The sequence below is a fragment of the Haliotis cracherodii genome, unplaced genomic scaffold (assembly GCF_022045235.1).
Source record: "Haliotis cracherodii isolate W230 unplaced genomic scaffold, xgHalCrac1.p SCAF_5, whole genome shotgun sequence".
In the NCBI taxonomy this organism is placed as follows: Eukaryota; Metazoa; Mollusca; class Gastropoda; order Lepetellida; family Haliotidae; genus Haliotis; species Haliotis cracherodii.
In genome coordinates this window covers 26,394,057-26,407,959 of record NW_027266308.1, presented here as the reverse complement: position 1 = coordinate 26,407,959, position 13,903 = coordinate 26,394,057, and the positions used below count along the sequence as shown (strand labels likewise).

Genomic DNA, 13,903 nt, shown 5'->3' with positions numbered 1-13,903 from the left:
TATCTCCTCTGGGAGCCAGTTTTGGATGAGTTTTGGGCCATTCCTTTACTCAGCATTCATGGTTATAGTCATATTTCTCAGGGAGACAACCTGTTTCCATACTCTTGTATGGTGCACGTCAAGGTTCTAACCGGGACCTATTTTGTTCTCGTTGTATGCTACACTGCATGGGGATATAGCCAGATTCCATGGGGTCAGGTTTCATCAATACATCTAACTCGCATTTCATTGTCATTGGAAGCTGCATCTGATGCACTATCACGCTGCATTGCTGATATTAAGGGTAGTATGGTTAACAACCTTCTTCAGTTAAATGAAGACAAAACGAAACTGACAATTTTTTCTTCCAAATGTAACAGGCTGAAAATATCACCATTTGCGTCAGTGCCATTAAACCAATTTGGGTGTTTGATTCTTCTCTCAGTCTGGAAACGCACGTAAATACCATCTGTCAACGTGCATATTTTCACTGCAGAGTTTCAAATGTCGAACTCTATTGCGATTTTATTGACCAGATTCTCATAGATATAGGATATATATTCTCAGCTGCACCAGATCATGAATGATATTGTTACCACAAATATCCAAGCTCCTATCCCAAACACATGCGTTAGTGAATGAGTGAGTGTGGTTTTACGACGCTTTTAGCAATATTCCAGCAACATCTCGGCGGGGTACACCGGAAATGAGCTTCACATATTGTAAGTGAGTGAGTGAGTTTATGCTTTACGTCACATCGTGACGTCACATATTGTACCCATGTTGGGAATCGAACCCGGGTCTTCGAACACTTTAACCACTAAGCTACCCGACCGCCACTTGTTTTAGTAGAAGACATGACACTTTTTATAGATACCGACATCCATATTGTTTGTAGTGACGTTTCATAGCTACCTCTTGCCCACGTATCAGGTGGGGGCGGTGGGATAGCCTAGTTGTTAAAACGTTTGCTCGTCACGCCGAATGCACGGGTTCGATTCCCGACATGGGTACAATGTGTGAAGCCCATTTCTGGTGTCCCCCGCCGTGATATTTCTGGAATATTGCTAAAAGCGGCGTAAAACCAAACTCACTCAGGATTCGACAGACAATCAGTGTCGCGATAGAGTATGGAAAAGAAGTGATTGTCGTGAGCCTGAACAGATTCATATTCTGAAGGTACCACATCTATGACGTTGATGAGAAATGCTATCTATCCACATATACTGAACCAAATTAAAAACTTCACAATCCTAAAAGTTTAACATTTTGACCAGTTGTCATTGTGGGCCCTTATTGTGTATTTAAACAGTAATGGCCACGTATTGTCTTCAGATAACACCCGTTTTTGTGCAGGTGAATCCATCAAAATCATGTGCACAGCAATATAGTGACAAAAGTGGTTTTTCAAGTGCAACTGGTCACGTGGCCATAATACCGAACGTGTTTTCAGCCATACTTGTTAGCAGTCATTAACAAAAAAAAGAAAAACACAAGAAAACAAAAGTCTTTACGGCCATTTGTCATGCCACGCCTTTCATATGTGCAACGTGAACGCGCCATCGGCATGTTGCAGACGGGAACGTCCGTAGCTGAAGTCGCAAGGACGATGGGTTGTAGTCGACGGACTGTTTATGATTTACAGACGCGTCTACAGCAAACGGGTACCACCGTTGATCGTCCTCGGCCAGGTCGACCACGTGTGACGTCACATGCAGAGGATCGTCAGATTGTCTTACGTCACCTCCGTAACCGAGTTTTGACGGCAACATCAACCAGAAATGAACTGTTTAGGGGTAGACTGAGTGCGCAAACTGTTCGAAACCGTCTGAGAACTGCTCACCTTCAAGCACGACGGCCATACTGCGGGCCGATTCTGACTCAATTACACAGACGTCAGCGTCAATTGTGGGCACAGCGACACTTACGATGGACTCAGAGGAATTTGAATCAAGTCGTCTTCAGTGATGAATCCCTATTTAATCTTCAATTTGCTGATGGTAGGGCGAGGGTGTGGAGGCGCCGACGTGAAAGTATAGGCCAGTGTTGTGTACAGGAAGTTGACAGATTTCGAGGCGGAAGTGTCATGATGTGGGGTGTTTTCTGTGGCAATGCACGTTCCAGGCTTCTTGTCATCCGTGGCAACCTCAACGCTGCTGCTTACCGCGACCAGGTACTGGCACCAGAACTTCTGCCTTTTATGGCAGCACATGGACCCGGTTTGATCTTCCAACACGACAATGCCAGACCCCACACAGCAATTTTGACAAGGAATTTCCTTCAGAATGCGGAAGTCAACGTCATGGAGTGGCCGTCATGGAGTGGCCGTCATGGAGTGGCCGTCAAGGTCTCCCGACCTCAATCCCATCGAACACGTCTGGGATGCTCTTGGCAGAAGTCTGCACACTCTCCAGAACCAACCACAGAATTTGCAAGATCTTGGCACCATTTTGCAGCAACAATGGCGTCGTCTTCCCAATCATGTGTTCACAAGCATCACAAGGTCCTTGCGGAGGCGTTGTGTGGCAGTTGTCAACGCACATGGTGGCCATACATGCTACTGAACTTGTGTGCCATCAGATTCTCGTGCTTGGGACTTATGATTTCAACTGTTGATGTTATTACCGAATACCGTAGGTGCTTGGAACAAATTATGGTTACCGTTAAGTAAAATCCTTCTTTGGACATTAATGATTAAAAATTACCTTCTCTGATACATTTGTCCGTTGTATATCATATATGGGATTACTTTTAAAAATGTGAAGTTTTTAATTTGACTCAGTATACTTTGGACCATATTGAAATACTGTTGCTTTCCTTGAAATTTGAATCATTAGCTTGTGTCCTGTAGTGACTGCATCCTAAACGTATTTTGTGTCTACAAATCAGCGTTATTGTATTTGTGCTATATGGGTCAATCCCTGTGAGGGTATGTTACATCAAATAGCTTGCAAAACTTGATTGGTTGAACCTAACCTTAAATAAGTGCGATCTCCGTTTTAGCTATTAGCCATGTTACAGCACTTACCTGAATATCAATTTATCGACAGTCACAAAACCATCAGCACGTGCCACCATAGAAAACTGTTTGTACTCTTCACTGATAGCGGGTTCTATACTCTTGCATAATGCACATACAGGTTTCTGATTATGTGGCTTCATTACCAAATAGAGTTGATGCTTCCCCGATCAATTCCAATCAGTTGATTATGCAGCCATTTGCCGTACAAAGTGTGATTTTCAGTGTGCTGCTTGGTTTACGTTTGAATCTTTAAAAAGTAAATGGGGTTTATGGGGTTAAGGTGGCTGTGGATATCGACAGGTACATAGTCAGCCTTGTTCGAAAGCTTTACATTAATTGTCACGTGATTGATAATGTGACACGGGCACCTCACTGTGTTGTTTCAAAGCGTCAATTCTAAACCGCATCACCGCACAGGGATGAATATGCCTTTCATCTGAACTACAGGCACAATTCAAATTAACAATTGGACGTTTTGTCGAATGAAGTAACGGATTACATGCCAGCATCAATCATGAATATAGAAAGTATTGACGTTTCTGATGGGAAGAACATTGCAAACAATTACAAGTGCATTGCACTTGAGAAGAGAATGAAACCTCTATTGATATCCATGAAAATATTTGGAATGTACTTTGACCCACAGCAGGATAGCAATGCATTGGAACAGTCACAGAATGGACGTAAGAGAATATCTACAAGCCTACTGTCATTCTTCAGCCACCGAGTGTATTGTTACATGGTTCTTCTTTTGCTGTGGTTCAACTTTGTCCGAAATGCTGTTGGCATATTCCCTCTTAATAAAGGTTTACCCTTGAGGATCTGTCTCACTTTCTGGTATCTCCAGTGCTCATTGAATGCAACTATCATGGTTGTTTCATGTCAGAGACTTGGCCACTTGCGATCCTTCTACAAACATTGGGATTCTCTTTTCAACAACAATGTGACGAAAGAAATCGGATGTGGATACAAATGCCCAATAACGTATTTGAATGTTGCAACATCAAGTGCATGGGCTGTAATTGTCGTCAGCGTAGCTGCATGTTTTACAGTCACTCTTGGCAATGTTTCGAATTCTAATCTTTTCCTTGTTGATATTCTTCGTCCTTTTCCAGTGGAACAATGGACAGTCGCACTCAATGTTATTGTGTTTACTTTCGACACCTGTGCATGGGTATTTCCTGTAATCTTCGTGGTCGAAGTGTCCAGGGTCATCAAAGGTCAATTCCTCAGATTTGGGCAGGTCCTTTCCAAGCAGATCAAAGAAGCAGATGACAACATCCCTGAACGTCTGCCAGAACTGAGATCTCGCTACACACAGCTTTGTCAGGCTGTGGATATCATCAACAGAACCTTCAAATGGATCCTCGGACTATCCCTTTTCCTTCAGGTTTTCCTGGCCTGCTTTGTATCGTATCAGCTGATAAACTACCGAGAGGAAATGTTTAAAACTTTTATCTATTCGTATTGGTTGGGAAGTTGTTTTGTGATTGTTATTTTGCTGACAATGAGCAGTTCTGGTGTACATGACGCAGTAAGTATACACTTTAATTTAGCAACTCACTCTGACCCAGTTCTCTACAGTTCCACAAATAAATGTGCGTGACGTGGTTGCACCAAACAGGTGTGCCAGAGAGATGATCGTGGGTTCGAATCGCAAATTCGTTTGGTTAAGTTTCTAGGTTTGTGATTTCTTCAGGCATTGTGACCATGGTATTTCAATGTTGCTAGTTATATAATACACGATATATTCCTTAGTGTATATAATAGGCATAACTATTTCCAAATTCTCAGCCTACGATGGCTGTTTAGATACACATCTACAAAATGTTAAAAAACTATTTCAGGCCCATTCCTTGCTGGACGACATTTTCCAGATTGGAACAAAAAACGCAACTGCAGAACTTCTGGGACAGGTAGGTATATGTTTTTGCCATACAATACTGGCTCCCAAAGGGAATTTTAATTATTTATGTTATTCCTCGAAGAAACGCCTAGCCAGCAAAATTAGATTGGACCAACAATGTGGGCTGAGAAATGGGTCCATTGAGGATTTGTCTAAGGGGTTCCAACTTGGTCCTATCTAGGCATATAGGTATGGTGCCTGTGAAGGTATGTATGGATTTGTTTTCTCTGCATAACAAATGAGTTGATGTATTATGAATGTATCAATATAAATTGGTACAAAATGTTTACTAAAAACACCATTCTTCACTCTAATAATACAGACATTCATGACAATAGTTTTCAGTCCACACAAAGACCAGACAAATGCTTTGGTTGTATTTTTTAATTTAGTCCTTCAGAAACAGCATATTTCTTTTTTATGCTTTTATGGTATTTTAAGCTTATCCATTAACTAACACTAAATAAAGTAATAAATAGATATACGATACATAAGCTTATATCAGATAATTGTCATCAACGCCAAAATAATAGACTAACATACCGAAAATCTAGGCCTCCTATAAGTGCAGGCAGTATTTGAAACATAAATTGTGAAGACATTCAGCGAGGACGGTCGGTTTTAGTTCCCATGACTGTACGTGTAGACCTCGGCGACTTAGGGTCTTGTCCCGATTGTAAAACAGTTTACTTTAGTGGGAGGCTGAAAAGGTTAGAAGGCATTACTGAGGAACAAGATCTTACACATTTCCTACCAAAATAAATAAAAAATGGCGGAAGGTGTCCCGTAAAAGGCATTTATATCTTGCTTTGTGTCATTGTGTCATTGTGTCGATGAGTGGGGTATCTGTATATTTCAAAATGAAGTAACAATGGGAGGCTCTTAACAGGCTTGATGCCACATTCGCTTGGCTCCAACACTAGCCCAATTAGACCCCAGGACGAGTGAGTGCGGGAACTAACAAAGATGCCTTAGGGCCCCATTCAGCCTTGCTTTACAACGGTATAAGGTTCTATACCTAAACTTCGCCTTTACATTCAACAAAGGCGTTGTTGTCCATATATTATCTCTACTTTGGCCTAGAGAAGCTTCCCCTTCCCGACCGATTGCCGCCAAAGGAGATACTTGACAGATGTGTCTTTGCCAAAATGGTAGTTACGCTACTGCCTTAAAACAAGGTTCAGCTGGAACTATATTGCACGTTGTCACGCCCCGACTGACCAATCACTCATCACCTTTTGCTGCAATATTTTAATCAAACATTCCAGGGAAACTTGCAATGTTTGTATTTATTTGTGATCGGGCCATCATCATCAATTCTTCCTTACTTTTTCAGCTTAACCTCTTTGTCTCCAAGTTGACAGGAACATCCACTGGATTCACGGCCATTAACTTCTTTGTCATCACAAACGAGTTCCTTCTGACTGTAAGTTGAAACGTCAACAATAAATACCATAAAATCTAACATCTGTCTTGCCACAGGACATTGGACATTAATGAAATCAATATACCACTGTTCAATGATACGACATACAACATAACATGGCATGAAATAGTGCATGGCTTTGTGATATTTGGAAACTGAAAAAAACGTTTGACTGATAAACAAGACAATCTTGGGTATGTTTTTGTTAGTTATTGCGAACTATTGTTGACTGCCATGTAATTCAACATTCATTCATTTCAGTTGGGTGGACTGTTCATCACCTACTTCTTCCTCCTGCTGCAATTCAAGATATAGGCTGACACTGGGTTGTCCTCATGTGGATAGATTCATACACACCAAGTGCCCTGTCCTCAAAATGGAGACTTACTCTATGCCACAGTAACGACAATTGCAGCTGTAAGATCGCCAAGATCAGTGAAAACTACCACAGCTGGCATGGCCCACTTACAGTTTCACTCTGATGAAAAGATAAAATCTCCTCTGGAAATAAAAAAATGATATCAGTTCTCAACCTTTGGCATTGTACATTTTATTGTGGGTGGTCTTTTATTTTTGTTAATGTTAGAAAAAACATATGAGATGTACATTTTACCCACCCCTCTGTGACTGCTCTTACTACCCTTTTAGCTAAAATTGCAAAATCAAGTACATGTAGACAACCACACACTGAGATGCTATTTGTTCATGTTGAGATTCTCCCAGTTGCTGTCGACATAATGGTTTAGCGCCCATTCCCAAAGTAGGAGATAAAACACAAAACAATTATCAAATTTGTTCTGACATAATTATGCCTACACACTCTATAATTAGGCCCCACATTCGCTTACCCAACACTCACCTCTCCTTTATCAACAACCTGATTAAATGCAACAGCTAACAATGTGTATCAGTAAGTGCAAATGACTATCAAATAAAATGTTTGGTTTTCTATTCAGAGAATAAGCAAACGAGTTCTTTGTCCCTCCGTAACGTTTCGTTTCCCGATATACGTTTCTTCTTGAACTGTGCAATATTTACAGGAAGGTCTGGTGGTTTCACTATTTCTTGCAATTCCGACGGAAATGTGGTTGAATACCACAGGATTGGCCTTATCCCCCTGCCCAAAAATCAAAAGCGTTCAGGCAATAAACACATATACAGGTTGAATTATGTAGTTTGTTTTTTGGCATACATAACGTTTAGCTCACTTGGATCAACATATACGTACGGTATTTCTGATGCACCAAACGTGGAGATCACAATATATATTAAAGTCAAAGCCTCGTTTATCTTCTGAAATAGATTCGACTAGAAAGGGGTCCGCGAAAAGGATAAGCATATCCTGCCCTATAAGTAGCATCCGTCACTTACCGAATTTGCATAAAAAAAAGGACAGTGTGCATTGCCTCATACCTGTTTTCGGGTATTCTTTGGAATTTCTAAACGATAGTATATAATTGCGTTCATGTCGCAGGTTTATCTGGTCCAGAATCGATTTGTTTACAGACCGTCGTCGTATGACAGGAGTACTGATGGGCTTGTTTTGCTTCGGCCCTAAATGTGATAGGGCTGAATATGAACCTTGTTTACTGATATGTGACGAAGGTCTTTTAACTTTCTCTAAGCCATAAAATACGTTGGCTTCAATAGATGTATGTGAGAGACACCATGTGAATATATGACATTAACATTAAAATAAGTGTTCATGCTGCTGAATAGATCTAATGTTGAGCAGTGTGCATTTGGTGAATGAACCTGTCATGATTGTGGCAGAGTAGAGAATGAACCTACAAGATGCTTCTCTGAAAGGTCTAAGGCACCGACAGTATTTTATCCCATGAAAAAGTACACTATTTACGTCATGATGGGCTGATGTCATGACGCTCCCACAATTTGTACAAAGTGTAGGTGTTTGTTTGTTGCCTGATCCCACACGACAGTACTCGTGACATGTGATGGCAGAATGCAAACAAACCAGAAAATCAAGTGATGAACCTGTGAATCCACTCACATGATAATGATTTTTACGGAATTTCAACAAAATGTAATGGTGACAATTGCCCAATAAAGTCTAAAACGCTTCCTTTTTCAACGAAAGCAAACAAAAATTGAATTATATAATCCGCATCCCTCTTCGACTCTGAAATCATGTTGTTGATCTTCCTAGCAGCCTATGGAAGTAAATACTCTTAAAAAGAATATGTCAACCAACCCCACGATGCAGGGTTACCCGAAACGTAAACAAAGCACTCTTTTCGTGTCACAGCAGCCACTAACGTGACAAGATTGTCCGAGGTGATGTCGACAAGAATGAGCAATCATGGACACATACGATAATCCCTTTTCTCTCGTTCAGCATAGAATATTTAGCCACATACTGCAGTCAAACAACACGATCGCTGTTGCTCTTTCTCCGCCATGATCGTCCAACGGCGACGCCATTTCACGTAATGTCACATCGTCCTAAGCTGTCTATTCACGTGAGTTGTACAGTATCCTAGAGTGCAGCTGATTCAGAAAGCACTCCTTTCATGTCTTTCAGTTGCTGACAACATTCATTACCAGCTCCTGAAACATTTGCCCGATTCATGTTTGTAAACGCAATTTAATATACTCACACGCAAAAGAAACGCAAGTCGAGTATACAGTATACATGTTATTTATTTTCAACAGTAAAGACAAGAAATACTAATAGGGCAAAAATTGACTAAAGACAGTTTAATGGATTAAAAGGCAGATGACATATATGTTTTTTTCAAATGTTAAGGGCTCACACAGTTTCGGGTCAATACCCACAACGTCAGTAAATACCTGGTGTGACCACCATTAGCATTGATCTATGCCACACATCTCCTGTACATTGAGTGGATCAGACGATTTGTGAAGGCCCTAGGGATCCTCCTGCACACATCCAGAGCAGCTGTGCGTAGTTCATCGGCAGTTGTAGGGAATGGGCGCACATTGTGCAGACGCCTTTGAACCTCATCCCACAAGTGTTCGATGGGGTTCAGATCAGGGCTGAGGGCTGGCCACGGTAGAACACGGATGTTGTGTTGTTGCAGAAAGGCCATGATAGCTCTGGCAACATGGGGACGAGCGTTGTCCTGCTGGAAAATGTGTTGTTGATGTTGTGCAAAAAATGGAACAACGTGGGGTATGATCACTTGGTCGATATACCGTTGAGCAGTGACGCCCCGTCCACGACCTTGACCAACATTCAGAAAGCACATGGGTCCAAGTCTCGCATTAAGTCCAATCCCTGCCCATATCATGACGCTAGGGCCACCCCATGGATCCCTTTCCACAACGTTTCTGTCAGCGAAACGATCACCTCGAGGCCGCCAAATTCTGACTCTTCCGTCTGCATGGGAGGCACAAAAGCAACTTTCATCAGAGAAGATGACACGCCCCCACTCACGATGACGCCAATTGTGATGACCCTGTGCCCACTTAAGTCGTGCTTGTCGATGCCGTGGTTGGAGAACAGGACGACGTGCTGGTCGGCGACATCTGAGGTTGTTGGAACGGAGACGTCGGATCACAGTGTCCCGGCTAATGTGTCGATTATGTGTTCCAATGGTCTGTCGAGCACTTTCACTTGCAGTTAGGAACGGATGTCTCTGGTGTTGACAGGTAATCTGCCGATCTTGTCGAGATGGGGAGACCCTAGGACGACCGCCCCAAGGAAGGTCATCTGTGGTCTGTGTAGCATTGTATCGATGTAGGTGACGGTAAATTGTGGTTATGTTAACGTTGAAATGACTGGCAACATCTTGGACAGACTCTCCAGCTTCCAAACGTCCGATAGCCTGGTTTCTCTGAATTTGAGTTAGGCGTGGCATTGTTGACCAAGGAGTGGTAGGTCCAAGAATAGGCCACAGTTTTGTACCCACTACAGTTCGTGCATTTTCGATTTTGCGAGAAATGGGTGCATGATACCCACATATTTATTGAAATGGTGCGTTTTGGCGATTCGTTTTTTATGTTGCGTTTTTACTCGTGGCTTCCAAAATGCAACCAAAAATATTGATCACACCATCAGGATTCACTATATGCTAAAATTCGTATCAATTTATGGTTCCGTGTTTGTTACCTATTTGCTTAAAACCACTTGCGTTTTTTTGGCGTGTGAGTATATATGTGATAAATACTGACAACCGGACATTTTCATCCATGGTGGCATAACACCAGTATCATTCCTATACCAAGCCTGGTCGGAACCGATCCTGCCCAAGTTTGTAATGAAGTGCGGATTACCTCACGTCTCAGTTTTTAACCAGTATCAAATGCGAGTAGGCTCTATCCTCTGTCTGATCCTTTCAGGGCGTCCCTCAAGGCAGTCACTTTTCTTCCCGTGGTAAGAACATGCATTCGATAGAAGACAGCTACAACTACGTCTTAAAATCCGAAAATGGGCCAAAGAAATTGGCTTAACTCCATGACAAACTGTGTTCACTTATGCCATAAATACAAACACCACCCGGATCCAGACTTATTTTAGATCAAGATAATAGAGGAGGCCCACTAATCTAATATCTAAAGGCAGGGGGCACGGGTGGCCCAGTCGTCTAAGGCGCCGCGATTCGCTGTGCAGAGTTGCGTCCCTTGGACACACCAGAAACCTATGATTGTGGGTTCGAATCCCGGTTCGCCCCGATTATGTTTCCAGGTTCGTCAGCACCATACCCGTGCTCGTGGGTTTCACTGAAGTGGTAAACGTCAGAGACCTGCAACACTTCAGGCTTTCCTCCAAAATTAAGCTGACACGCCGCGATATAACTTGAATAATGTTAAAAGCGGTGTTAACCTAACTCACTCACTCTGAAGGCAAAGTGCCTGAAGGCTCTTGACTTCTTGCAAGTTTGTTTCAAATTCCGTGTGGGGAGGGGATCAGTAATACGATTCAAACTAAATTATGGTTCCAATGTTCCATTACACCACCAAGGCCTTAGGCTACTCTGTCGTGGAGCTTTCAGGACATGCCCTGTGGGCAGTCTGGATGTTGAGGTTAATGAACCTTTCCTTGAAGAACGCCGCATTAAGTCATCACTGCAATATAACATTAAATTTCATTCAAATCAGTTAAACCCAGCATGTAATTGTGTTTTCAACCCTCTTTGTGGGGGTTGAAAAAAACCTGGTTCCAGCTCTTGGAATCAGAATTCAAGCACACACCACAGCAGCTAAAACAGATTTTGATATCATTTCTCTTTACCGACTTCTGTGTTCTTCTCGCTGGCAGATGGTGAAGCCAGAGGTGGACCTCACTCTCGCCAAGCTAAAATCTTCCGAGACGAAACCTTTGGTATTTTAACAGGAATATAGCAAGTTCCACAGATCCATTATTACAGACAGGCCCAAGGATGGTGGCCAAGTTTTAACTGTTTCCTCAAGAATGCCAGATTATAGTTCTCTCTTCACTGTTGAGGCCTAAGCTAAAGAGCTTTGACCTATATCAAACAACAAAACCAATTGAAAACATTCATCCTGTTTTCAGATTGCTTGTGTTTTTTACGGGCACTTAAAAGTGTCTCCTAGAATCATACTATAATCCTAGACATTTTAGAACTTTGCAATGATTTTTTAACTAGCCAATATTTTGCAGGAAACCAAGTCATGTTGGTATTGTATAACTCGAAAGTCGATGATGCAGCTAAAACTGCTCTTGACAAACCCTTATCTCCCTACAGTTATTTCCGAATTAATACTCGGCATCTTAAGCACCCAAGTGGGAATCAATATATTTTATGAATTTAAAACAAACAATCTTTCATACCTTCTTGGGTTGTCAATAAGGATATGATCAGGTCATTTTGCGATGATGTCGTCATGGCCACAGTCGGTTTTCTTAGGAGATTATTTCGTATGTGTTTCCACTGTAGAGTAGATACCTCTTTTTGTAATTTGGAACCAAAAAGCTTTAGCAAGAATCAAGCATCCTACAATAACATGGTAGAATCACGAATATCTTAGAACAGATGCGGACGAACCTCATACATGTGTCCCTCGTGATGAAAGGTTCACCATCACGCGTACTTTGCTTGACTGTGTAGAATATATAAACACATGGCTTGTGAACACGCGTATTTACAATGGGCTTTTAAAGCGCGTACGTGCATACAACGGGGGAGGTGATTGGCAGAAATGGATTGCTGAGTAAACACTGGTTTGTACATTTTTAGTTCACTTTATAAAATGTGTTTTGAGAGTATTAAAAGAACATAAATACTTTATCCACAGATTATCCACTTTCTGAGATTAATGAGCTATAATGTGACTCAAGTGTGTTCGTGTGTCATATTTGACAACACATTTAAGACATCTCTGTGTGGCACATGTGAAGAGGACGCACTGCGAAGGCGAAGACATATGCAGAGCAGGTGAATATAGTTGAGTGGTTGGTTGGTTTGTGGTTTAACGCCGCACTCAGCAATATTCCAGCTATATGACGGCGGTCTGTAAGAAATCGAGTCTGGACCAGACAATCCATTGATTAATATCATGAGCATCGATCCACGCATCGATCCATCGATGCCATGCATCAACCAAGACAGCGAGCCTGACCACCTGATCCCGTTAGTCGCCTCTTACGACAAGCATAGTTGGCTTTTACGACAAGCATAGTTGGCTTTTACGACAAGCATGGGTTGCTGAAGACGTATTCTACCCCGGATCTTCACGGGTCTCAACCTCCAATGAGCTAGTTCTGTCAAACACTGGCAAAAAATGATGCTTAAAACAAGTTTCTATGACAGACCTATCAACGTATGTCAAAGGACTCAAATATACAGGTATTTTGCTTGGAGTCTTCAAACGGAGATCTTATGTCAGCTCTTACTGAATATAATCTAAATAACTACGTGTGTTCTTATCTTACTTGTGGAGTGTTTCCAAACAAAGCAAAATGGAGAACTATAGTCAACAGAGCAGCAGAACAGCAATGGGTTCGCAATGTTTCAGTTAATTCAGGCTTATCGCGCAACAAAAATATCCATTCAAGATTAACCGTACATCCGTACTGGTTTCGGGTTTTTTAGTATTCCAAACAACGATAAACTGTGCGTAAAAAATCTCCTCACAACCCGAACAGTCTGTAGAGTGTAGGTTGTGTCACAAGCACGCCACGGACTATGACAAACATGTCATATTACATTATGAATCTCTCTTGTGTTAAAGAAACTATTTCTTTTCAAAACGTATTGATGCTTTTGATGTGAGCACGACGGTAAACTTTGAAATGCAAGATGAAGATGACATGTTGTCATTCTTGCTCGGCGCTATTCCCACATTAAGCCAAACAATTGATGGGCAAACCAAAACTCATGCTTTGATATTTTAATACCGCTCGATATAGTATGTTATTATGTTCACAAGTATACCGTAGACATATGATATTCAAAATCATCTGAAATTAACACTGGTGTGTGTTTGAAAATACGTTTGGGGTATGTATTGACAACGTCCTAACTGTTCGGTTTTTGTATTTTTAGTCAACAAATTGGAATTATTGTATTTGTGCTATGTGGGTCAATCCCTGAGAGGGATAATTACAGGCAATCCGGACCTTCCG

At 41.7% G+C, this 13,903-nt stretch overlaps 1 protein-coding gene across 1 annotated transcript; it reads left to right on the top strand.

Annotated features, from left to right (window-relative positions):
• Nucleotides 1-3,515: 3,515 nt before the first annotated feature.
• LOC139442084 (uncharacterized) lies at nt 3,516-6,648 on the top strand. The gene is made up of 4 exons (XM_071222866.1): nt 3,516-4,535; nt 4,849-4,917; nt 6,244-6,333; nt 6,595-6,648. Exons 1-4 carry the CDS (start codon nt 3,516-3,518, stop codon nt 6,646-6,648), a joined length of 1,233 nt encoding a protein of 410 aa, XP_071078967.1.
• Nucleotides 6,649-13,903: the final 7,255 nt, after the last annotated feature.